General features: G+C 45.3%; 2 protein-coding genes across 7 annotated transcripts in view; one reads left to right on the forward strand and one right to left on the reverse strand.

Moving 5' to 3' along the window:
* The window catches only part of PROSER1 (proline and serine rich 1), a 116,054-nt gene extending 115,275 nt beyond the window's left edge, over positions 1–779 (reverse strand). For 2 of the 6 annotated variants that reach the window (XM_077484192.1, XM_077484187.1), the window contains exon 1: positions 415–567. The gene's annotated coding sequence lies outside the window, so the exon portion shown is untranslated. Of the gene's footprint in view, positions 1–286; positions 568–673 lie in introns of those variants that run through there. The other 4 variants (XM_077484189.1, XM_077484190.1, XM_077484188.1 and 1 more) reach the window with 4 other exon arrangements.
* A 64-nt stretch (positions 780–843) lies between these two features.
* Positions 844–26,773, forward strand: part of NHLRC3 (NHL repeat containing 3) — a 33,396-nt gene continuing 7,466 nt past the window's right edge. The window contains exons 1-6 of the mRNA XM_077484193.1: positions 844–1,017; positions 2,933–3,133; positions 5,927–6,082; positions 16,047–16,197; positions 20,695–20,895; positions 22,492–22,583. Coding sequence (XP_077340319.1) covers positions 3,047–3,133; positions 5,927–6,082; positions 16,047–16,197; positions 20,695–20,895; positions 22,492–22,583 — 687 coding nt within the window. The 5' untranslated portion in view covers positions 844–1,017; positions 2,933–3,046. The remainder of the gene's footprint in view (positions 1,018–2,932; positions 3,134–5,926; positions 6,083–16,046; positions 16,198–20,694; positions 20,896–22,491; positions 22,584–26,773) is intronic.

Genomic DNA, 26,773 nt, shown 5'->3' on the forward strand with positions numbered 1-26,773 from the left:
AGCAAAGAGCCCTTAGCACATGGGAGGGGGTGCAATGCTGAGCCCTTATACATAGGGGGGTATGCAGGACCCTTACTACACGGGGGAGGGGGTGCAACGCAGAGCCCTTTGTACACGGGGGAGGAGCATGCAGAACTTTTATAGGGGTGCATCACCTTAGTACATGGGGGGCATGCAAAACCCTCAGTACACGAGGGGGGTGAAACGCAGACTTCTTAGTACATAGGGGTGCAACGCAGAGCCCATGTAGATGGGGGGGGGGGGGGGCATGCAGGACCCTTCGTACATGATGGTGCCGGGGTTGTTATGCAGAATGTGACATCCCCGTAAAATGACAGATGTGATGTGATGGATCGGATTGCCCCCCACACACCGTGGAGGGGAGGTGAGTACAGGCGGGATGTCCGGTGGTACCTGTGATCCCAGGCCGGGCTCTGTAGAAGCTGGCAGTGCGGTGATCGGGGGAGGGGAGCACACAGTGTCGGGGATATACAATGTCTGGGCACACTGTACACAACATCGACCACTTCCGGAGCACACACAAAGCCCGGGGACCCGACCAGGGGGGTCCCGCTCCGCTTCCTCCCTCCCTCCACTCTGGAAAGACCCCCCTAAACACAGGACACGCCCATCGCAGGGTGAGGAGAGGGCGCCGGGCTGCCGGGTGACATACAGCGAAGTCTTACTGGATGAGGTCCTGAGGAGAGATCATCCGCCCGTCCCGCTTGCCCTCAATGGACCCCTATCGGGCGCAGCGTGATGACGTCGGGACGACCCGGGTGTTTTCTGTCCAATAGGGGAAGAGCGGGGAGGTTAACCTCTACAGTGCTGGAGAGAGGCAATCCGATTCCTGTCCTACTAATACCCACCGACCGTCAAACTACAGACAGGGCGGAGAGTGAGATTATCATTATTATTATTAGTATACACCACAAATATACATGTCCTGGAGGACACACACCGCCATCTACCGGGGACCTCCCACACTCATCAATAAAGGAAAAATCACCCAAAATGGTAAAAAAAAAAAAAAAATCTCGTTCAAATGTATTTCTTCCTATTATCACGTCCCACCAGAAAAAAAAAAAAACATTACAAAGCGTCGCTAAAGGCACTTTTTTCATGTTGGAGAGAGTAAGGGAGGATTAGAACCCCTGTCAGGCTTGTATTTGCCATCTTGTGTCCCATTGTGGAGATTTCCCTTCACTTCCTGTCCAATAGCCAAACAGAAAGTGAGAGGAAATCCTGCCAAGGAGGGGAAGGGAAGCCGAGTTGTCCTCAGAACTAGTGTCCCCATTGGAAGATTTCTCCTCTATTCCTGTTCTGGGGACAACCCCAAATGTGGGGTTTTCTTTTACTTTCCCTCTCAGTGAGAAGAGTACAAATAGAGAGCGGGGCTCTCCCTAAGGCTGGGTTTATACCTACGCCATCGGTGTAGGTAAAAATCACAGCCACAGGGGAATCGTATGGGGCTTGTGCATCATGCGATTTCCTGCACTGGAAAACATGCTGCACTTTAAAATGCATCTTAAGAATGAATGGCAGTCCCACAAATCTTCAAATTAGCAAGGTAGTTTGCCTGCGGCGGCGAGAACGCATGCAGTTTACACACATTCCTGCACTCACATATAAGTGAACCTAGCCTTATGGAGGAACAGACATTAACCACTCGACCCCCAGAAGGTTTTACCCCCTTCACGACCAGGCCATTTTTTACGATACTGCACTGCGTTAATTTAACTGACAATTGCGTGACCATGCAACGCTGTATCCAAAAAACATTTATGTCCTTTTTTTCCTACAAATAGAGCTTTCTATTGGTGGTATTTGATCACCTCTGCATTTTTTTTATTTTTTGCGCTATAAACAAAAAAGCCAGACAACTTTGAAAAAAAAAAACTATATTTTTTACTTTCTACTATAAAACATATCCAATAAAAAAATGTAAATATATCAGTTTAGGCCAATATGTTTTCTGCTACATATTTTTGCTAAAAAAACAAAACAAAAAGCGTATATTGATTGGTTTACGCACACTATGGAATAGATTTATTTATTTATGTATTTACTAGTAATGGTGGCGATCAGCGGTAAAGCGGCACTATTTTTAGCGCCACTTTACTGTCATTTTAGCGGCACGGTTTTAACTCCCGCTAGCAGCCGAAACGGGGTTAAATCCACCCGCAAAAGGCTGCCGGAGCAACGTTTTGCAGGGCGAACCTGAAGTAGTTAATAAACACTGGCAGAGGGTCTAATCCCTCTCCAGTCTATCCAAAACTGAAAAAACTGTTGCATTTTTTTGTGGTCCATCTAACTGGGGGGGAGGGGGGGGCATGACGGCGGTGGGCGGTTTGGCTGCATACTTCATTCTGGAAGGTGTCCTCCCCTCCCATTGAAGAAGGTTGGGAGTAAGGATGAGCTCTGGCGTGTTTGCGCACTCCGCGTGCAGAGCCCGCCAGGAAGTCAGCGCATCGCTGCTCTAATCACAGGCAGTGAGACATTGCCCGATCTCTGCAAGCGCACATCGGGGCAATGTCTCACTGCCTGTGATTTGCGCAGCGCTGCGCCGACTTCCTGGCGGGCTCTGCACGTGGACCATTCGAACGCGCCGGAGCTCATCCCTACTCCCAACCTTCTGTGCTGACTTCCTGGCGGGCTCTGCACATGGAGTGAGCGAACACGCCGGAGCTCATCTTCAGTTGGGAGGTGTGTGAGTGTATAGAATGTGTAGAGCAGTGATGGCGAACCTTGGCACCACAGATGTTTTGGAACTACATTTCTCATGATGCTCAACTACACTGCAGAGTCCATGAGCATCATGGGAAATGTAGTTACAAAACATCTGGGGTGCCAAGGTTTACCATCACTGGTGTAGGGTAACGTGACATCAGGAACACTTTTCTAACGTAACAGATGATGTTCTTGTTTGCAGATGACATGTTGAAGATGTTGTGTGGGAGGAGCAGACTGTGAGGACGTATCAGGCTCTCCGGAGAGGAAGTCTCCCTGTCTGTGTCACATGACCTGACCATCTACCATCAGGAAGATGAAGAAGTTTAAAGCCAGTTTATACGTCTCTGCTGCAGCCGTGTTTCTGGCTCTGCTGCTACTACACAGCTGTGATAATACTGAAGTGAGTAGTGCCTGCTTTAACCCTTTGATCCCCACACTAGCACACCACAGACACATGCATTCTGGGGGCCCTTTTAGAGTAGCCCCATTCACCTCAATGGGTCACATAGCAACTGTCGAAAGCAAAAGGGGGTATAATTCCTTCTGCCAAGCAAAGCATTGCGACTGTGGCATATGTGCACCCACCCAACCATTGTCTCTGCAGCTCACGTGTGAACAAGCCCTTAGGGTGTATTGGCAGAAAAAAATTTAAAAAATGAGAAAGCTATTCGTCCTGTGAAACTTCCGTATGTTTGCTCTGCATCAATAGGAGCAAAAAACTAATGCTATTTTATCTCCAGGTCAAATGTTATTCGTGGTATAGAGTAGAGTAATTCAGGAAAATACCAGGATTATAGCCACTAGATGGAGCAGACGATCATAGCACACAAATAGCTATTTCCTATGATCATTGGCTCCATCTAGTGGCCATAATCCAGTTTTTTCCTAAATTACTCTTATCTGTATAAAGAATAACATTTTGTTTAGTTTTTGCCTCCATTCGCACAGAACAAATGTACATGCAGTTTCACAGGACGGATAGTCTTTTTTTTTCACGTTTAGGGCTTATGCACTGTACAATGTTTGCATTGTGTGTGGGCCGTTTACCATTTCTTTTTCTTGTTAGCTTTTGTTAAAAGTTGTTAAACGTCACAAACTATGGGATAATTTTTCTTTTTTTTTTACTAGTAATGGCGACGATCAGCAACTTATAACTGGACTGTGATATTGCAGCGAACAAATGAGACACCTAACTGACACTTTGAGGGGACCAGTGACACTAATACAGTGATCAGTGCTAAAAAATATGCACTGTCACTGTACCAATGACAAGGGCAGGGAAGGGGTTAAAAGAGAAGTAAATGTGTTTTGTTTTTCAAGTTTCATACTTACCAAGTGATATCTGTGTAGAGCGGTCGGCAAGAGGTTAACCAAACAGTCCTTCCAGGTGAATGCTCCTGGTGCATGGGTTTTAAATCACTGCAGTTAGTTGAGGTTGGGTTCACACTTATGCTAATTGGATTTGGATTTCCGCGCATCCAATTTGCATAACAGGAGATTGTGACTGGCTCTCTATGGAGCTGGTTCACACATCTCCGCAGTGGCTGCGGTACGAATTGCACAGGGGTCGTGTGCGTCTTTTGGTCCATTCCAGGTCCGAATTCAACCAAAAATTCAGGATAAAATCGGACCTGAAATGGTGAATGGAGTCGCACCTATTGTGAACCTAGTCTTAACCACTTCAATACCAGGCACTTTGACACCTTCCTGCCCAAGCCAATTTTCAGCTTTCAGCCCTGTAGCAATTTGAATGACAATTGTGTGGTCATGCTGCACTGTACACAAACAAATTTTTTATCGTTTTGTTCCCACAAATAGATTTTTCTTTTGGTGGTATTTGATCACCTCTGCAATTTTTATTTTTTGCGCAACAAATAAAAAAAGATGGAAAAGTTTGAAAAAAAAACAAGTTTTTCTTTGTTTCTGTTAAAATGTTTTGTAAATAAGTAAGTTTTCTTCTTCAATGATGGGCACTGATATGGCTGCATTGACAGGCACTGATAAGATGGCACTGATGGGCACCAATGAGGTGGCACTGACGGGCACTGATGATGGGCATTGATAGGCGGCACTGATAGGTGGCACTGGTATGTAGCACTGATTGGCAATCATAAGTGGCACTGGGCACGCATAGGCGGCACTGATGGGTACTTATGGGTGGCACGGATGGGCACTGATAGGTGGGCACTGCTGGACACTGATGGGTGCCACTGATGACACTGGTGGGTGGCATTGCTGGGCATCACCGTTTTTATTTTGCTACATGTGCCAGTCAGTGCCCATTTGTGGGCACTGACTGGCACAGATTGGGCATCATTTGCACATGTGGATGGCCATAGGGTACATACCTGGCCATCCACATGTTGCCCAATTCCCTGGTGGTCCAGGCGGCTTCCCTGGTGGTCTAGTGTGGGCATCTGAGGAGGGGGCTGCGCTGATAAATAATCAGCGCAAACCCCCCCCCTGTCAGGAGAGCGACAATCATCAGACGCGAGTGAGGAAAAGCCGATCACCTATGCACTAAAAATGCATAGGTCTGAATCAGCCCTTAGGCTGGATTCACACATATGGATTTTTAGTGCATTTCAGCGAATTCAGCCATACTATCTGTCACTATCATGGCACAGATATCGCATGTAATTTGCACTGTAGTGCGATGCAAATGACATGCAAGTTCGCACACCACACCTATGTGAACCGAGCCTTAAGCCTCGTACACACAATCTGATTGTAGGCCAACAGAGCATCAGGACTTTTGTCAAAAGGGCATGTGCCTGGATCTTGTCTTGCATACTAACAGCACACAATTATTGGCCAACAAACACAAATGTAGTAATGTACTACGTGCAATTTCAGCTCTTGAGCACCACCCTTTGGGCTCCTTCTGCTAATGTTGTGTTTGGTGAGCATTGATTCCGAGCATTCGTGTTTGTACTTTTGTGTGACGGACTTGTGTACAGACTATATGAAAATCTGATAATAGACCATTGTCCGCTACAAATTTACTAGCCTGCCATCCAACATTTGTTGGCCGAAAGTTGGACAACAATTGCTGAAGGAGCATACTAATGGTCGGATTTTAGGCCAACAGTCTGTCATCACCCAATCCTCTGCCAACAATCAGATTGTGTGTACAAGGCTTTAGTCCTACTTTAACAGATAATGTTAAAAGAGTTTGTTTCATTATTTTCAGATGTGGATCAGACTATTCTTTGGCTATCTATCAGGAACTAGAGAAGAGCGACTTTTCAAGCTGGATGTTGGGTGGCCAAGAGATCCCAGTCTTTTCACCGGCACTCCCTTTGATGTTGCTGTGGATCACCAAAATTCATTGGTTTATGTTGCTCAGGTACTCTAACTTTGTCTCAGGACCCTTTTCATGTATGAACTGGCTCCATTGAAAGCCAATCGCACTCACAAGTTAGGCAAATTGGATGCAGTTTACATTGCAAGGATTTTAACAAACTTTGTTGTAGATTCTTATCTTTTGTTTTTCTGAAGAAATAACTGTTTGTTTGTGTCCATGTGCACAGTGACTCTGTATGGGAGTGGTTTTATAATCATCAGTCAGCTGCTGCACCTGCAGCGCTCTGAGGAAAGTGGTGGAGTCTGCATTCCTTAAGGCCTGGTTCACAACTCTGCATTTTTTAGTGCATTTTCAGTTTTGCAGAAACCCGCTACAGTCCATTTACAATGGTTTTCTATGGGTTACGTTCAGATCAATGCAGTTCATGGAAAGGGCCAGGGACTTTTTTCTGGTTTTTGGTTCCATAGACTTCAGTGGATCAAATCCGAGTATTGAAACATGCAATATGCACCTGGAATATGCAAACTGTAACCTGCATAGGTGTGAACCAGGACTTAGACATGATTTCCTTTTGGGAGTATCTCACCAAAAATGACATTTTTGTTGCAGGGGATGCCTGAAATCTGACTTGTATCTTAGTGCAAAATCAGGGAAAATCAATGAGCCAATCACACAAGCAGAAAAATGGAAAATTGTATACTCACCTTTCCGTAATTTTCCTTTCCTGACGCATCTTCATGGCAACACACACTGGTTGTGACTCCGCCCTCACAACCTGACAGGATTGGATTAACTATAAATTTGAAGGGGAGACCCCCTGCTGCATTCTCTGTAAATATCATCACAAAAGAAACAGGGAGGGCAACTGTGTGCTGCCATGAAGATGCGTCAGGAAAGGAAAATTACGGAAGGGGAGTATACAATTTTCCGTTTTCCTGACGCCTTCATGGCAGCACACACTGGGAAATCACTGGGAAACTCGCCAGTCGGGTGGGTGCAAGTAAAATAATATTTATTCCTTATAATGCTGAAGAATTGGCTCTAATGACGGATCTGCCGAAGTCTGCCATGGATAAATGAGCGGAATCCACCTTGTAGTGGGAAATAAAGGTATTCCTGGAGAACCACGTTGCTGCCCTGCATATTGTCTCTGGTGAGACCCTGCAATACGCTGACCAAGAGGTAGCTACTGCCTTAGTTGAATGAGCCCTGATGTCTTCAGGAATTGCCATATGCTGGGTGGAGTAAGCTTTTTTTAATGGTTCTGACTAACCAGGATGCAATAGTGCGTGAGGAGGCGGCTTGCCCGCACCTGGTTCCATGGGGAATGATCAAAAGAGAGTCAGTTTTCCTAAAAGAGGTGGCAGCAGTTAAGTAGTTCATGATGGTTGTTTTGACATCTAGTGCATGAGGATTACCCTGATTGTCTGTGAAGGATGGAAGGATGATGTCTTGGTTGTAATGGAAGGAAGTTGCCACTTTGGGTATGAAGTGTCCGGAAGGTCTTAGGACTACTTTGTCGGGAAAGAGAACTAAGTGAGGCTCCGAAAACATTAATGCTTGGATCTCCGACACTCTCCTAGCTGATGTAATCACAATGAGAAAAGACAGTTTAAAAGTCAAGTCCCATAAAGAGATAGTTTCAAATTGAACAAACGGAGGAGAAGCGACAGCATGGAGAACTATTGAAAGATCCCATGATGGAAAGACTGGCCTCCTGGGGGGTTTAATCTTTAGATAGGCTCTCAAAAATTGGATTACCAATAGGTGGAATGCCCACTTAGTATCTGTTTTAGCTGACAGTGCTGATACCTGAACCTTTAGGGTACTTAAGCTTAGACCCTTGTTGACCCCCAACTGGAGGAATTCCAGGACCTGAGAGGTTTCCGGAGAAAGGGAATTCCATCCTTTCTGTTGTGCCATGAAGCAGAATCTTCCCCAAACCTTTGAATAGATGGTATTGGTAGTGGCTTTCCTGGCTTGCATCAGGGTTGATATGACTTCATGAGAACAGCCTTGCGCTCTTAGTCTAGCCCTCTCAATCTCCAGGCCATCAGGTGCAATTTCTCTGGTGCAGGATGTAAAAATTGACCTTGAGACAGAAGATCCGGAGTTATTGGGAGAGGAACTGGAGGTTGAAGGCTGAGCTGTAAAAGTGACGTGAACCACGGCCTCCTCGGCCACAGTGGAATAATTGCAATTACCGTCACCGAGGATCTCCGAAGCCTGGATAGGAACCTCGTAATTAACGGAGTTGGAGGGAATATATACCCCAACTTGAAGTTCCATGGGTGAACTAGACAGTCCACTCCCTCCGCCGATGGGAATGAACCTCTTGACAGGAATCTGTGGCAATTGGTATTCGTCGGAGTGGCTGCTAAATCTACTTCCGGCATTCCCCAGATTTCTGTAAGGAGGGAGAAAGTCCGAGGGTTCAACGACCACTCGTTGTTGGATAGCGTTTCTCGACTCAGGCAGTCGGCTAATATGTTCTGTGCCGCTGGGACATACACTGCTTTTAAACTTGTTAGGTGTATCTGAGCCCATTCCATGATGGGCCGAACTTCTTCCATCAAGGTGGCACTCCTGGTACCCCTTGCTTCTGAACATAAGACACTGCTACTTGGTTGTCCATTCGAATGAGCACATTCTTGTCCATCAGAAATGGTGCGAATGCCCTTAAGGTATAAAAGGCTTCCCTGAGCTCTAAAATGTTCGATACCAAACCAAAAATGCCACTGGCCCTGGGCTGCCTGGTCTAGATAGTGGGCCCCCCAACCGCTCTGGTAGGCATCCGAAGTGACTACTTCCGGGTCTGGAACTGGGACTATCGGTTTGTATTTCCCGAGATTGCTCGGGCGCGTCCACCACCATATCGATTGCTTCACCGATCTGGAGATGAAGATGGTCTGACGCATTGAGACTCCATCCCACTGCCTGAGGAATGAGTTCTGTAAGGTTCTCATGTGCCACTGTGCCCATCGCACCATGGGTATGGTTGCGGACATGGACCCTAGTACACTCAGACAGGCTCTGGCTGGTAAGTGGTTCGTTGATAGCAGCTTCTGCATTTTCTGTATCAGAGGCTGGATCTTTTCTTGTGGGAGCTGTATCTTGTTTTGGTGTTCAGATCTGCCCCTAAAAATATCATATTTTGTGTGGGTCGCAGACAGCTCTTTTCCCAATTGATTATCCACCCAAACATCTGGAGGGTTGTAAGGAGGATCTCCCGGTGATGAATCAACGTCTCTTGATCCTTTACTAAAAGTAGGATGTCGTCCAGATAATGGTGGACGCGTAATCCCTTTTCTCAGAGGAAAGCCACCAACGTTAACAATACTTTCGTAAATGTCCTGGGTGCCGAAGAGATGCCGAACGGGAGGCACTGGAATTGGAAATGATGTTGGTTTATGGCGAACCGGAGAAACCTTTGAAAGGCCGGATGAATTGGTATATGCAGATAAGCGTCCGATAAATCTATTGAAAGCATCCAATCACCCAGATTTATTGCTATAAGGATGGATTGAAGGTTTTCCATTTTGAAAGCCTCCACTTTGATATCCTTGTTGAGCATCTTGAGGTCTAATACAGGACGCAAATCCCCTGTCTTTTTTACCAGAAACAAGGGAGAGTAGAACCCTCTTCCCTTTTGGCATGATGGGACCTCCAGGATCGCTCCCTTTTGTTTCAATTCTGCTACGTACTTTACTAGCAGAATCCTTTGGGGTACTGAGGATGGTACTCTGGTTGTCTGGAAATGATTTGGTGGGAGTCTGTTTTTGAATTTCCACCTGTGTCCGAATCGGATTGTGGACAATAGAGGTCGACCGATATGGGTTTTTCTCTGGCCGATGCCGATGCCGATATTTAGAAATCATGGTGGCCGATAGCCGATATATAATGCCGATTTTTTTGGGCCGATATGTTAGGCCGATTTTATTTTATTTTATTTATTTATTTTTAATCCCCCTTGATCTAACACACCTTTCCCACTGGGGCGTTTTTTAAGGCGCTTTTGGGCTAAAAATAGCGCCTGTAAAGTGCCTGCAAAATGGCTCCCCTGCAGTCTGTGTGAAAGACAGAGTGCTTTCACACTGAGGCGATGCGCTGGCAGGATCTTAAAAAAAAAAGTCCTCCAAGCAGCACGTTTGGAGTGGTGTATACCGCTCCTCCACCACTCCTGCCCATTGATATGAATGGGCACCACTGCCGAAGCGGTGCTTCATGGGCGCATTTAACCTCTTCCTTGGCCACCAGCTGGGTTATATGTGCCCCACTAGCAGCCAAATAGCACCGCTAAAATGATTGTAAAGCGCCGCTAAAACTTGCGTTTTACCATCAACGCCTGCCCGCTCCAGTGTGAAAGCAGCCTTCATTAGTGATACAGAAAATTTCTTACACTTAAACATTTATTAAACAAAACAAACCTCCAATCAGTTTACTTGTATGTATGATCTAGATTAAAAAAAAAAAAAAAACCTATATATTAAATAAAAACGGGTAGTCAAAACTTTTGGACAAAAAAAAAAAAAAATGGACTAACTTTACTGTTTTTATTTTATTTTTATTTTTTAAATGGTGTATTTTTTTCCCAAAAAAATGCATTTGAAAGACCTCTGTGCAAATGCCGTGTGACATAAAATATTGCAACAACCGCTATTTTATTCCCTAGGATCTCTGCTAAAAAAAAATATATATAATTTTGGGGGTCTAAGTGATTTTCTGGCAGAAAATACAGGATTTTTACTTGTAAGCAACAAGTGTAAGAAAAGTATTTAAATGGTTAAACTGAGAACTTCTACACAGAGATGACTTCATTCATTCAGTGTAAACATTGTATCATTTAGTTCTTTTCTTGGCAGTCTGCCCAGAGAGGAGGAAAGTGTTGCTATGACAACTCAGCAACTCACACTGACTTCTTACAGAAGTCATTTCAAAGTCCCGCTGTAGAATCGGCTTTTTATCAGCAGAATCGGCCGATGCCGATTATTTAAAAAACGGCAAATATCGGCCGATATATCGGTCGACCTCTAGTGGACAATGTCCATAAATCCTTTATATGGTCTGACCAGATCTTGGTGAAGTTCCTTCTGTTCCCCTGCCGGGGTGGCCTTAGATTTCTGTATCCTTAGAAAAGAAGGTTTTGTATTTTTCCATTCCCTTCTAAATTCCCTACCAGGACAGTAGGACCTGGACTCTCTATATTTGTCCGGAAGATTACGTCTGTAAACCGGTCCCTTCTGCGTCTTGGGTCTCCTATCGGAGGGGATCAGGCCTGACTTCCCTCCTGTTACCTTGGATATGGCAGAGTGTAACTTGGCACTGAACAGATTTGTGCCAATATATGGAATTCTGCACCAATTTATTTTGGATGCTGTATCGGCCATCCACGCCATAGCGCTCTTCTCACTGTTACGGAGGCCAGCATAGCCTTGGCTGAAGATCTTATAATATCTATGCTACAAAGTCCCCTGCTAGCTTGACTTCTTGCAGAGAGGAAATAATCTTTCCCATTTCAATGCCATCCTGTAGGTCTTTTTCTATTTTAGATGCCCATCCTGAGATGGCTCTGGCCACTGCTGCTGTGGTAATTGCTGGTCTACAGGCTCCCCCAGCCATGGAATATGCCTTCTTCAATTCTAGGTCCATCTTTCGATCGAGCACATCCTGAAAGAAAACCGCATCCTCGATTGGTAGTGTGATGTGGCGGGCGAGACGAATTAATGAGGAATCGACGATGGGAGCATTAATCAAAGGCTTCACTTTTGACTCTTTTAAAGGGTACATCTTGGCTAATCTGTTTGTAAGACTAGATCTTTTGTCAGACCTCTCCCACTCGTCTTTAATGAGATCCTCCAGCTCCTCTATAAATGGGAAGGATACCGGATCTCTTTTTAGGTTTGGAAAATATTTCCGTATTTTCTGAGGTTTCGCCGCATCATCTTGCCAGCCGAATGCTTCTTTAACGGCCTTTGCAAAGGGTTCCACCAGGAATAAATCAAAGCCCACCTACATCTCCTGACCCTCATCTTCAGAGGAAGATTCTGATGCCTGAGTGAGATGGGGGTCTGCTGAAGACGTACTGGGAGCAGCTCTATCTAATGCTGGTGTTGTTGTTTCCAGTATGGACTCCTGCACTGATTCTCTTATGAGGTCTGTAGCAATTCTTGCGTCTGCCTCTTTCTCTTTAGTAGCTTGATTGAAGCAAGAGCAAAAGGCAAGTTTATCTGGCTGTGCCGGAGCGCCGCATACCCAGCAAGCGTTTGCTGCAGGTCGGGTGTGGTGGCTTTGACAGTATGAGGAAAGAGATCTCCTGCGACTTGATCGACTGTGGCATGAGTAGCTATGTCGTGAGTGGCTGTGCCTTCGGTGCCGTGAAAGAGATCTTGAGCGGCTCCTGCGGGACCTCCTGCTTGACGTATGGCTAGATCTTCTCCCATGCCTGGAACTTGCAGCTCTTGATCTAGACGGGCTGCCAAAAAAATGCAGCATTTAACGTCTGGCACTCTTTTTTTTTTCTCCCCTTCAATACTTACCTTGCCCGGTAAAGCCTCTTACCTAACTTGCTGATGGTGGTCTGCGTGGGCAGTGGACTCCATAGAAAAAAGGGGGGGGAGGACAGTCTGAGAAATAATGTGTACATATGCATGCATACATATATATATATATATATATATATATATATATATATATATATATATATATATATATATAATTTATTTATATATTATTTATTTATTATTACATTTTTTATTATTCATAACAAAGTTTATCTGCAAGAAACAATATAATAATAATAATATAGGAGTCCCACAGGGACTTACCAGAGTGATCTACATGCAGAGGCAGCAACCTTCCTTAAGTCTTGCAGAGTGCACAGCAGAATCACAGAAAAATACAGCTCTGTATTTGAAAATAGCACCATTGCGGTGGCTAATTGACGCTCCGCGCATGTGCAGAAGCGTCCCGAGTGTTCCGGTGCCATTTTGGATAAGGCAACACACATTAAAAACATAGAGGAAAGAAACTGGCACTGCACATGCTCAGAGCAGCCGAACGGCACCATCTAGGCTGGAATTACAGCATAGAGAAAACACCACTGAAGGAGAAACAAACGGTGGCTATGACGGGGGACTACAAGAGACAACAATCCCAAAGGTAGAGAAAAAAAAGGGAATATGAACCACCACTTACTATAGAAATAAAAGATGGATATTAATATTTAAATAAGAGGAATTAATAGGCAAAAGAAGAAGGGGAGTCCACTGCAAAGGTAAAAAAAGCTTCTTTAAAGCTTTGGTAATGCCAGAAATCCAGTAGCCCCCTGAGACCACCAGAACGGGGGTTCCCTCCATAGAAGCTCCTTTAGAGACTGTACAGGAGGGACTTCCAAACAGGAGAGGCTTGAACCTGCTGGGTTGAATGCGGTAGAGGCTTATTCATCTGTAACAGGAAAAACCCCGTCCGTCCAACCTGTCAGGTGAGGATAAAAAAGAGAATGCAGCAGGGGGTCTCCCCTTCAAATTTATAGTTAATCCAATCCTGTCAGGTTGTGGGGGCGGAGTCACAACCCAGTGTGTGCTGCCATGAAGGCGTCAGGAAATAACATTTCTGGGGGGTTTTATTTACATAAACAGAGCAGTGCAGCGCTGAAACAAACCCCCCTATTAGTACTATATAAAGTCTCTCAAGATAAACAACAACATTAAAAGGAAAATGATACAAAGTGAATGAACAGTCTATGATGGTACTGATCGACAATCCTTCATTCTTCTCAGTGGATAGAATGCATACTGATATCCTTAATCACCAGAAAACAGGTGCTCCCACCACCAGACAGCCAAAACGCTCACCTTAAAGAATTGACCCCTGACTGAACAGATAGGTCAAATGGAGCATTCACCACTGCCAGTGGTCATATACCAGGATTCAGGTGGATCAAAAAGTTGTAACTCAGCTCCTTGGATATCACAGTGTTGTCATCAATGATGGCTCAAACTCCCCACATGGACATTATAAAATAGAAAAATATATATAGTGCAGACTGTATAGATAAAAAAAACTAATTTTATTGCCAAAAGACAGGTACTCACATACAGAGCACTACAACTAGTGCTGGATTATAAGCATGGATGAACGAAGTTCACTTAAACAATGCAGTAAGGTGGTTGCAGTGACATTCCAGGGTCCTCCCGCACGCGTATCGTCCTAAATGGGACTTCATCAGCGGGTTTTATTTATACCATCTGTGTACAGAACGCCTCCATGTAGCCATATTGCATTGTATTTTACATAAAATTACAGAACTGAAGATTGAAAAGGAAAGGTCATTTTTAATAACATTCATTTACAATATAACTTGTATCACAATTGTATACGCTATAATAATTTTTTTTATTTGCAAATTTCTTTCCCACGGAAGTGGAGTTACCCTTTAATGCAAACACAAAGAGCAAATTTGGAGGAGAACTAGGAGAGCCTAACTTCCATGAGGCTATTATTGATACCCCTGCCTTCCGAATAGAGATATGACAAGGCATCATTGGGGTGGGAATTGAGCAGTAAGCTTCCCAACAGAGGCCCCAACAACCATAAATGCCCGACAGAGGAGCCAACCTGCTCCACTCTGCCAGAAACTGCTAAAAAAAATGAGTTGGAGTTGGCCTTTGAAGCAATACTCCTCATAAAGCTGGATCACAGCATTGTAAAGCCTTCCGAGACAACGCAGTAGACATTTTTACTTTCTATGTTCCTCAGTGGTGACTGCTCCATAAATGGCGCAGGAGTGCAGCCCCCCCCCCCCCCCCTGATCCATGTATCCGGCCCCCTAATCTACATGCAGGACGCCGGACTCATGGATTGCAGTGGAAGAGGTTTTTTTTTTTTGAAGCACATGATTAGAGGCTTCAAAAAAAAGTATGGGCTTGGGGCTCGGGGGGCAGAGCACTGTACCCTAAGCACACCCACTTGTGTGACAATGGCAAATAAATATTCACCCCCCTCCAAATAGATTTTCAGTCTCATAGTAGAAAGTTACGTAGTGCACAGGCCACTGCTCAGTATTGATAGTGGGTATGATTATTTAAATCACAAAAGACATATTAAAGAGGAAGTAAACCCTGATGAGTTTACTTCCTCTTTCATTCCCTGCAAAGGCAAAGCATAATGGACTACTATGCATCGCATAGTAGTCCATTATGTGTCACTTACCTGACACAGGAGCCAGCGAAGTCGCCGCTGTCCCCTGTAGTCCGCCGCATCCATCTTCTTGGTGGGCTGCGATGACATCACTCCCGCGCATGCGCACGGGAGCTGACACGCGTGGCAGCTCCGTAGTTGAGAATGCCGCGATCAGTGCGCCTGCACGCCGCTGTCTACGGCGCATGCGCCGTAGACAGCAGTGCCTGTTTTCGGGCAAATATCTCCTAAACCATATAGGTTTAGGAGATATTTCTTGGACCTACAGGTAAGCCTTAATCTAGGCTTACCTGTAGGTCAAAGTGGTTTGTAAGGGTTTACAACCACTTTAAGGGTGTAAGAAATCTACTATGGAATTAAAAATTAACATGCGGAGTGGTAATACATTTCTAGTATTGTCTGTTTAGGCTTCATCCATGCATATCAATTATCAATATTTGGGGTTTTTCTCTTTTTCTATATTTCATTGCTATATCCGTGTAATGGGCATCCATATTTGGATTGCCACCAGTACTACTTGTAAACTGTACATTTGTTTAAGTTTCACAAAAACTTTTTATGGAATAAACAAATGGACATACACAGAAACAATTTTTCATGTAATTAGTGATCCTGTATCTTTTCCAAGGAAAGAACAAGCACAGCTTGATGCATTCTCTGATTTCTATCACACTATAGAAGCCAGATGTTAGTAAGGTAGCATTTATTGGAGGTCCAGTGAAGAGGACGTCTATCCATGGACATACTCATGTTTTGGTCCATTTAGACCCATTTTTCTTCTTACTTGACATGTTGTATTTTATTCTAGAGAGGGGACAATGTATCCAAGGTTCTGGTGTTCACAGAGGAAGGATACTTTAAGGAATCCTGGAATACTAACACACTTGAAATGCCCCATGGTATTTTTGCAGCAATTAATCCGAATGAGCAATCTATATGGATATCGGATGTTGGTCAAGGTAATATCATTTAAATGAATAAAGCTGTTGCAAATATAAAAATTGCAGTTTCCTATAGGTGCCTGGACATGCCTGCAACAGCCTATTAACAGCCTGCTGTTACAGATACCTCCTGGACCTCTCACATTCCTATTGGCCCTTTACTATGATGAGCTGAGTCAGTGGCCAGTAGGAATGTGCAGGAGCCCTACGCATTGTAAAGCAGGCCACACACTTTATAATCCCTTCATTCAATCAATAAAGCTGTCCAAGCACTGCAATCTGATTGTGCAGTCTCAATACAAACAACTATGTAATGTGAGAGCTTAATGGCGCGTACACACGACCAAACTTTTTGGCGGACTAGGTCTACCAGACTTTCGGCGGAGTTCCGGCAGACTTTCTGATTGAAATGGACTTGGCCACACACCACCGGACTAAGTCCGTTCGAAAGTCCGTTTGTTATGAACATGATGACGTAAACGGGACTAAACAAGGAAGTTCAATAGCCGGTAGCCAATAGCTTCCCTTGCGTCGTATTTGGTGCGTTGGACTAGCACACAGACGAACGGTTTTCCCGATTTTTAGTCCATCAGATAGATTTGAAACATGTTTTATTTCTAGGTCCCTTAGACTTTTGGGAAAAAGAAGTCCGCTGGAGCCCACACACGATTGAATTGTCCGATGGATTCCGGTCCGCCGGACCAAGTCTGCCGGAAAGTCCGATCGCGTGTACGCACAATTACTGAATAAAAATCCAATTGAACCTTTAGTTTAAATGAATTAAATACATTTTGGGTGTTTCAAAACAAAAAGTATTTATTATCTCACAATTCCTTTTACTTATAAGCAGTCATAGCCTGAGTAGAAAAGCCTGTCCCTGCCAGCATCTTGAGAGTGGGACCCTTGCTCTATGTGGGGACACAGTGTTCTCTCTGCAGAGGTCTGACACTCCCCTTACTGAGTCAGACCTTTAGCTTTACAATCAGCAAAGCTCAAGCTCCCTGCTGATTGGAAACACTTCAAAAAGAAACAGATCTGTAGGACTTTGTACAATGGGTGTTTTTGATGCACCTGGAATGTATTTAGCAAATTTAAAATGAAACTTTAATTGGGTTTGTTATGGATTTTTAATTAGACCCTCACATTGCACAGCTATTGATTAATTTAAAGGAGATCATAAACAGATCAAAAGTATTATAGTCAGGTTGGAATGTGCAGCTTTAGATGTTTTTATGTTTCTACCATTCTACCTAAATGCATTTCAATCTGTGTGTTCAGTCTGTACAGACTAATTGATTTCCAAACCATCAAATCTCTTTTATGTACAGACAATTTAATGATGCTTGTCTGCTACTTCCTATTCTCTGTAGTCTCTATATCCAAGTTCTGCTTAGGTATGTGAGTTTTGCACAGTTGTACATAAGCAGAATAGAGACAATTGTAAAGCTTAAAGGCATTCTAAACGATCACACTGTAAAACAACCCATTCAGTTTAAATTAGAAATTAAGGCAAAACATTTTTGTTTAGATATAAAAAAAAAAAAAAAAAAAAAAAAAATATATATATATATTATATCTTTTTTTTTTATAAGTGATCACATTCCCTCTGTTCTCAGCTGCATAAGAGCTGGGGGGAGGAGGAGAAGCAGCAGCACACTGAGCTTCCCAGGAAATGATCATTGGAGGTGAGCATACTGAGTTCCCAGCATAGCTAGAGAACTGACCACGGTTTGCTCTGCTGCTTAGTGCAGTCAGTTTTTAATAGGAAAGCAAGGGGACTGGCAGAAACACCAGGGATTTCACACAAAGAAAGCAAAGAGAACAGGATACTTTCTCATATAAGTACATGGTACAGCGGCCACATATCAGAAATTTGAAGTGTTGGGGTAACAAACACTTTAAATATAGTCAAAACGTTTTTTTTTAAGTCAGCACAAGCGATGTTACCTGCAGTCAATGCGAGGTGTCCCTCATGCTGCTGGCTGAGGTTTTAGTTAAAACCTTCATTCCTCTGATTATCTCCCACAGCCATAGTTTTCCAGTGCTGCGGGGGTGAACGAGCCAAGGAACCTGTGATATGCATTCATCTATTCTTCGTGTCATGATGGGGCGGCAGTGTCATAAGGGGCGGGGTCACCAGATGAAATCACCCGGTGACCACGCCCCCTGCCTATATAAATCCTTGCACACCGCGCACACAGCATTGCGACATTGTGTCAACATCGGAAGAAGACCATGGAGAAGACCGGGCCAACGCTAGCAAAAGAGCAGAAGATAGCGGAGGAGCCCGGCAGAAGACACTGGAGAGGAACCGGAGGCTGGAGAGTGGAAGAAGAGCCCAGAGAGAGCAGAGAAGTCGGAAGAGACCCCCCCAAGTCGGAAGAGACCCTCAGAGCTGCCTAATAAATTACTTTAAAAACTGGTCTAATGTGTTTTTGTTATTGACACTTTTTTTTCCCCCAGGTGAATGGGTAGGGGTACGATGTACGTAGGGTGGGGGGCCGGGATCTGGTGGCCCCCCCTATTAAAGGGGGCTCCCGGATTTCAATAAGCTCCCTGCCCACAGACCCCAACAACCAATGGACAGGGTTGTCAGGAAGAGGCCCTTATCCTCATCAACATGGGGACAAGGTGCTTTGAGATTGAGGAGGCCACAGGGCGCCCCCCTGCCCCAAAGCACCCACCCCCATGTTGAGGGCATGCGGCCTGGTACGTTCGCGGGGGGGGGGGCGCCGGCTCGTCCCCACCACCTTTCCTGACCGGCCTGGCTGCGTGCTTGGATAAGGGTCTGGTATGGATTTTGGGGGGACCCCCATGGCGTTTTTTCAATGTAGGGGTTCCCCTTAAAATCTATATCGGACCAACGGGCCTGGTATGCTCTTGGAGGGGGAACCCATGCCATTTTTTTATTTAAAATTTGGCATGGAGTTCCCACTCAAGATCTTCCAAGCACAAGTCTCATTCCAAAGTCAGATCAGGCAAGACCGCGATCCAACTTTGATCGGAATTCAATGATAGTCAATGGGCTGAAGTAGGATCAATGTCGGACTAAAGTAGTACAGGGAGCATTTTCAAAGTCGGACCAGTTAAGACAGCTCCCATAGGGAAACACAGATTTTTTTTCGCACGTCATGCATCATGAGCTCCCATTGTCGGAGCCTTTGTCGCACCAGTGTAAACTAGGCCTTAGGGCTCTTTCACACGGGTGCTCCAATTAGGTCTGCCTGTCAGTTTTTCAGGCGGACCTGATCGAACGCTCCATTCACCTCTATGGGATCCCTGGACAGGTAAGTGTCCTAATATTAAAAGTCAGCAGCTACAGTATTTTTTTTTCTTCTGAAGGAGCCTGGAGCTCCGCTTTAAAGAAGAATTCCAAGTATGGCATTTTATAGGTAGTTATATTGGTTCAGCTTGGACAAATATAACTACAGTATGTATACACCATACAAATGCATTCTTTGATTAAACAGAGTGGAGAGGCAGGATGGTGATGTCACGCTCTGTACCTCATTCAATTAGAGATTGCTTTTAAGAGGCAAACATCCCCCCATCACAAGCAAAATCATCCCTAGAAAACCCTTCTCCCTCATAGCAAATATTCCCCCCCCCCAAGTACAAATGTCTGCCATTAGAATTGAATTCCTGCCAATAGAAAACCCTTTCTTTCCTCAAGCAGCTCCCCAAAAATAAAAATCTCCTGATCCAAGCAACACTACCCTCCAAAAAAAAAGACTCTCCTCCCAAAGAAAAACCCCACCTTGCCCTCAAGCAACCCAATCACTGCAAAAATCACCTCCCAGCAAAAATGTTCCCCTCTCGACCCTAGGCAAGGAAAACCCTCTCCTCCCTCTTCCCCCAGTAGAACCCCCTCAAAAACAACCCCTCCCCCCAAGATCCACTCTTCCTCCCTCTAAAAATCCTGCCCCAGCAAAAATCCCCCATAAGAAACTCCGCACCAAACACCTCCCTCCCCCTCCCTAAAACAAATATCTCCCAAAACAAGCCCCCATTTCTAAAGCAACTCTCCCCCGCAAATATATCTCCCTTTACAGGTTGCCATGATCTGATATTCGCGATCCGCAATACTCCATGTGTGGGACAATCGCTGTTTGCTTTCCATTTGAGCATGGGAGGACGGGGGACACTTTGCTTTTTTTTTTTCTTCTAAGTATTCATTTATTTTATTTTGTGCATCCATTTTTATTTTTTTCCCAAAAAATCAACTTATCCTTTGACAGTCCAGTCACAGGGTGGACGGGGGGGGGGACCTGTAAGTGAAACAGAAAATGCAGCAAAGTTTAGGTTTCCATGCCAGGCAGAGCTGAGCTGTGTAAATCTCAGAACTGAGCAGAAATACAAATCCTGCGATAGGTAAAACTGTTACCATGTATGCATTTTTGTTTACCAGTTTTGCTGGAGTTCAGCTTTAAGGAAGTCTTTGCAATGTAAATATATTAGTCTTGTGCATGAATAATACTGTATTCTCTTTTAATTGTCCCTTTGAACTTTCTACAGGACAGTATGGGCATACAGTAAAACAGTATTCACTGTCTGGAAAGCTCCTTACAGTCCTTGGTACCCCAGGCAAAGCGGGGTCAAGTCTGAGTCCGCTCCAGTTCGATCAACCTGCAGATATTTTTGTTAAAACAAACGGAGATGTGTATATAGTGGATGGTGATGGCGGGCTTAACAACAGACTTCTTATGCTTACTAAAGGTACAGTGATTATTACTTGTCTTTATTACACTTTTCACTATTACACGCCAGCATAGACAAATGTTTGACCTTACCAAAGCCAAACAGGTCACCGTTCTTTTAGTAAAGGCCAACATTCTAAATGGTTTGGTTTTGCTCAAGTATATCACTCAAATGTTTCTTATAGCTCTAGGAGACTGGGCTGCTAACATTTACCCACCATTGTGCCCAGCTCTGCCCCCTGATACAGCATAACAAAAACAGAACAGGTTTTATGTACTATAAAGCTTGTCATATATGGCTAGAATTTCAGCCGAATCGGACGAAATTCAAAATGTTTATGGCCTTGCAAGCACCACCCGGATCAACAAAAGTCAAACTGGAAAATTATCAAACAGTGATTGCATCCAATGAGATGTTGTTCAGGGAATTCAGTCTGCCACCGGACTGTGGCTGTCAGAATACAATAGCATGCAGTGCAGATTCCTCCATCCACACTGTACACTGTATATTGTGGATGGGGGAATCGATTGACTTGAGTGATTCGAATGGTGTGTGACTACCTTAATCCAGCTGCAAGTGTAATACCCCTCAAAATGGCTTTGGCAGGTAGGTGGCGCTGGGAACAGAGGTGCAAAGATCACACAAGCTGGAATCCCTAAGTAGTATAAGATGTCTGTGAGTAATGCAGTTTTCTCACATCTGTTTTTATTGTTAGACCCCTTTCACACTGGGGTGCTTTTCAGGCGCTAAATCGCTAAAAATAGCACCTGCAAAGCGCCCTGAAACAGCCGCTGCTGTCTCTCCAATGTGAAAGCCCTACGGTGCGCTGGCAGGACGCTAATAAAAGTCCTGCCAGCATCTTTGGAGCAGTGTATACACTGCTCCTTCACCGCTCCTGCCCATTGAAATCAATGGGGCAGCGCGGCTATACCGCGGGCATAGCGCTGCTGTGGCAGCGCTTTGCAGTGGTTTTTAACCCTTTCTCAGCCGCTTGCGGGGGGTTAAAACCGGCCCGTTAGCGGTCGAATAGTGCAGCTAAAACTACGCTTTACCGCTGACTCCCGGGCGCTGGCAGTGTGAAAGGGACCTTACATAAAGCTTGATATTTGATACTTTTTGTTTCCGCCATCTGCCTAGAATCTGCTCTCTATGTTTTAAAGTGGTTGTATACCCAAATTTTTAACTTTTACCTACAGGAAAGCCTATAATAAGGCTTACCTGTAGGTAAAAAAAATATCTCCTAAACCTGTACGGTTTAGGAGATATTCCCCTCGGTATGCGCCGCTGACTGCAGCGGCGCATGCGCACAAGGGGGTTCTCTCCGTGAAAATCCGGCAGCGCTCGTCCGGCCGGACTGAAATCTCCCGCGCGCATGCGTGGGAGTGACGATATCGCGGCTCCGGCCACTCACAGCGCCGGAGCCGCGATACCCGGAAGAGACGCCGAGGGAGCATGTCGGCTCCCTCGGCGTGGATCGGGCCAGATGTCGGGGCCTCGTTCTAAGGTAAGTATTTCATAATGAGCTAGTATGCGGTGCATACTAGCTCATTATGCCTTTTGCTTTGCAGGTTTTAAAAAAATAAAAAATTAACTGATGTATTTTTTTACTTTTAGATTTCAATGTTGAATGGACTTTGGGAGGTAATGGAACAAAGCCTGGTGAATTCTATATTCCTCATTGTGTCGCAGTGGACGAATTTGGACGTGTAAGGCTACTTTGATTATTGTGACACCAGAACTATATTACTATTAAAGCGCCTCCCCCCCCAAAAAAACAAATAACTGCAAGACAAAGGCATAATGAGCTAGTATGCATCACATACTAGCTCATTATGAAATATTTACCTTAAAACAAAGCTGTTGCAGCGGGCCCCGCACACCGCTATCACGGCCGGCATCTTTCCCAGAGCTTCTTCCAGGTTTTCGGGCTCCAGCCAATCACAGTGTGGGAGCCATCGCTCACGGCACAGGCTCGGAAAGGAACGGCACCCGTGGACAGTGATTTCACTGGCTGAATGCACTGGAAATATCTCCTAAACTGTACAGGTTTAGGAGATTTTTTCAATACCTATAGGTAAGCCTTGACGCACTTTGAATGACAATTGCACGGTCATACAACACTGTACCCAAATGAAATTTTTATCATTTTTTTTCCCACAAATAGAGGTTTCTTTTGGTGGTATTTAATCACAGCTGGGGCTTTTATTTTTTGCTAAACAAACAAAAAAAAAATAGTAAATTTTGAAAAAATAAAATAAAAATCATGTTTAATAATTTGTAATACAGGTAAACAGGTAATTTTTCTTCTTCAATAATATGCGCCGATGAGGCTGCACTGGTATGTATTGGTAGGCTGCACTGATGGCACTGATAGGCACAGTTAAAGCGGCACCGATAGGCACAGATAAGGTGGCACTGATGGGGACAGATAAGTCGGTACTGATGGGCACAGACAAGGCTGCACTGATGGGCCCGAATGGGTGGCACTGATAGGTGGCACTGATGGGCACTGGTAGGTGGCACTGATGGACACTGGTAGATGACACTGATGGGTACTGGTAGGTGGCACAGATGTGCGACCCTGATAGGTGGCACTGTGGGCACTGATAGATGGCACTGTGGGCACTGATAGATGGCACTGTGGGCACCGACAGGTGGCACTGTGGGCACTGGCAGGTGGCGCTGGTGGGCACTGAGGAGCTGGGGCACATCGCAGTGATTGGGACTGATGTCCCTCTCACTGCCGCTGGTGATTGGCTTTTTTTTTTCTCCTCGCGCTGACAGCCGATTACCGGCTGTGTTGACATCACATGATCAGCTGTGAATGGCTGACAGCTGATCACATGGTAAGGGGTCGAGATCGATGCTAAGAGAGGCCCAGCTGTTACTGTTCACCTTCACCATCACAGGGGTGAGTTTTCTCTGATTCAAACCCCCTCACATGCGTTTTCTCTTCCTTAATGCAGTGGACGAGAGCTCAGCATTTAAGAGCTCACTCCTGGAGGTGAACAGTAACAGCTAAGCCTCTTTTAGCAACATCCTGGGAATTCTTCAGTCAGCCCTTATGAGGTACGTAACTGGCCTACACTTACAGCAAGGGCATTATTCAACTTTAGTCAAAGTGGCACAGTTTGTTTTTATCTACAGATGCCCCTTATGTATACAGGCAGTGTTTAGATAAAGGTGAACTAACCCTTCAAAGGCTAAGTTCACCTAAAGTGGTTGTAAACCCTTACAAACCACTTTGACCTACAGGTAAGCCTAGATTAAGGCTTACCTATAGGTCCAAGAAATATCTCCTAAACCTATACGTTTTAGGAGATATTTACAAAAAAGACAGCCACCGTAGACAGCGGCAAGCAGGCGCACTGGGCAGGCCGCAGATCGCGGCGATATGCTGCTTGTGTCGGCTCCCGTGCGCATGCATTTTTTTTTTTATACATATATTGCCTTTACTTCCTCTTTAAAAAATAAAAAATAAATGCAAATTTTTGCAGGTAAAAAATGTGCATTTCATTTTTTTTCTTAGGAGCCTGCAAAGCATTGCACCCGCAATCAACAGATTGGAGATGCAATGTCAGGCTCCTGCCGTACCTCCCAAAATGTCAGAGAGTTGCCGAATTGCAGGTAGTATCAAATACAAGATTGCTCATCAGCGCCCTGGCAGTTCATTGAGAACTTCAAGCCCTCTGCCACAGTGGGAGAGGGGACGTGTAGTTCATTCTTTCAGGGACTTTTGTGAATGAATGACGCTCCACACAGTTGCACTGTTTTTAGATTATGACAGCGGGTGTGGGAGAGGATCCCCACCCAACTGTCACAATGGGTGACCGGAGGGGTGAGGGTGGCTGCTGCATTAGTAACATGCTACATGTTACACCCTAAATATGAGTGTAACATGTTATTAAACCCTTGGCGTCTGCCGCACGCAAATATGTGGCCTCTCAGCGCCTGGGCCTTGACACCAAGAGGCTGCATATTTGCGTGAATTGCGGTCAAAAGCGCATGTTCTGCGTGCTTCTTGCACAGTTACCGGTGCCTAACCGAAAGCTCCTGATTGCTGCATGCGATTGGGAGTTTTCGGATCACATGGCCGTCGTGACAGTCAATCACGGCGGTCAAATGATACTAAACCACGCCCTGTCTCCTGGCATCCTAAACCTCTCAATAATATAATACGGCATTGCTAGGAGTCCACAACAGATTCCTGATGTCAGTTTATAGATACCTTTTAACCACTTGCTTACTGGGCACTTAAACACCCTTCCTGACCAGACCAATTTTCAGCTTTTGGTGCTCTCACACTTTGAATGACAATTACTCAGTCATGCAACACTGTACCCAAATGAATTTTGTGTCCTTTTTTTCCCACAAATAGAGCTTTCTTTTGGTGGTATTTGATCACCTCTGGGGTTTTTATTTTTTACGCTATAAATGAAAAAAGACCGGAAATTTTGAAAAAAAACGCATATTTCTTTGTTTCTGTGATAAAATTTTGCAAAGTATAATTTTTTTTTCATAAATTTTGGCCACAATTTATACTGCTACATATCTTTGGTAAAAATAACCCAAATTAGTGGATATTATTTGGTCTTTGTGAAAGTTAGAGAGTCTACAAGCTGTGGTGCGAATCGCACAAAATTGATCACACCTGATGTACTGGTGGCCTATCTCATTTCTTGCGACCCGAACAAGTCAGGAAAGTACAAATACCCCCCAAATGACCCCTTTTTTGAAAGTAGACATTCCAAGGTATTTACTAAGATGCATGGTGAGGTTTTTGATGTTGTCATATTTTTCCCACAATTCTTTGCAAAATGAAGATTTTTTTTTTATCACAAAATTTTCAATGTAATAGGTTATTTCTCTCACATGACATGTGTATACCACAAATGACACCCCAAACTACGTTCTGCTACTCCTTCTGAGTATTACGATACCAAATGTGTGAGACTTTTACACAGCCTGGCCACATACAGAGGCCCAATATTGAAATAGCACCATCAGGCGTTCTAGGAGCATAAATTACACATCTTATTTCTCAACCACCTATTACAGTTTTGAAGGCCCTGGAGCACCAGGACAATGGAAATGCCCACAAAGTGACCCCACGTGGCACTGACGACACGTGGCACTGGAGGCAGATGGCACTGGAGGCAGATAGGGCTGACAGATGTCGCTGGCAGATGTCGCTGACAGATGGCACTGGGGCTGGCACTGGCAGATGGTGCTGGCTATTTGCTCTGGCTAATTGCTCTGGCAAATGGGCCTGGCAGATGGCACTGCGGCTGGCAGATGGCGCTGGCAGGTGGTGCTGGCAGGTGGCACTGGCGCTGACGGCACTGGGGCTGACGGCGCTGGGGCTGACGGATGGCACTGGCGCTGGCACTGGCACGTGGCACTGGCGGCACTGGGGCTGGTGGCACTGGGGCTGACGGCACTGGGGCTGACGGATGGCGCTGGCAGGTGGCACTGGTGCTGGCAGGTGGCACTGGTGCTGGCAGGTGGCACTGGCAGGTGGCACTGGCGGCACTGGCACTGGCGGCACTGGTGCTGGCAGGTGGCACTGGCAGGTGGTACTGACGGCACTGGGGCTGACGGCACTGGGGCTGACGGATGGCACTGGCGCTGGCAGGTGGCACTGGCGCTGGCAGGTGGCACTGGCACTGACGGCACTGGGGCTGATGGCACTGGGGCTGACGGATGGCACTGGTGCTGGCAGGTGGCACTGGTGCTGGCAGGTGGCACTGGCAGGTGGCACTGGGAGCACTGGGGCTGACGGCACTGGCGGCACTGGGGTTGACGGCACTGGGGCTGACGGATGGCACTGGCGCTGGCAGGTGGCACTGGCGCTGGTGGCACTGGCGCTGGCGGCACTGGGGCTGACGGCAGGCAC

This window comes from Lithobates pipiens, unplaced genomic scaffold, assembly GCF_037356315.1.
Source record: "Lithobates pipiens isolate NorthernLeopardFrog02 unplaced genomic scaffold, aLitPip1_a1.2 Scaffold_16, whole genome shotgun sequence".
Classification (NCBI taxonomy): Eukaryota; Metazoa; Chordata; class Amphibia; order Anura; family Ranidae; genus Lithobates; species Lithobates pipiens.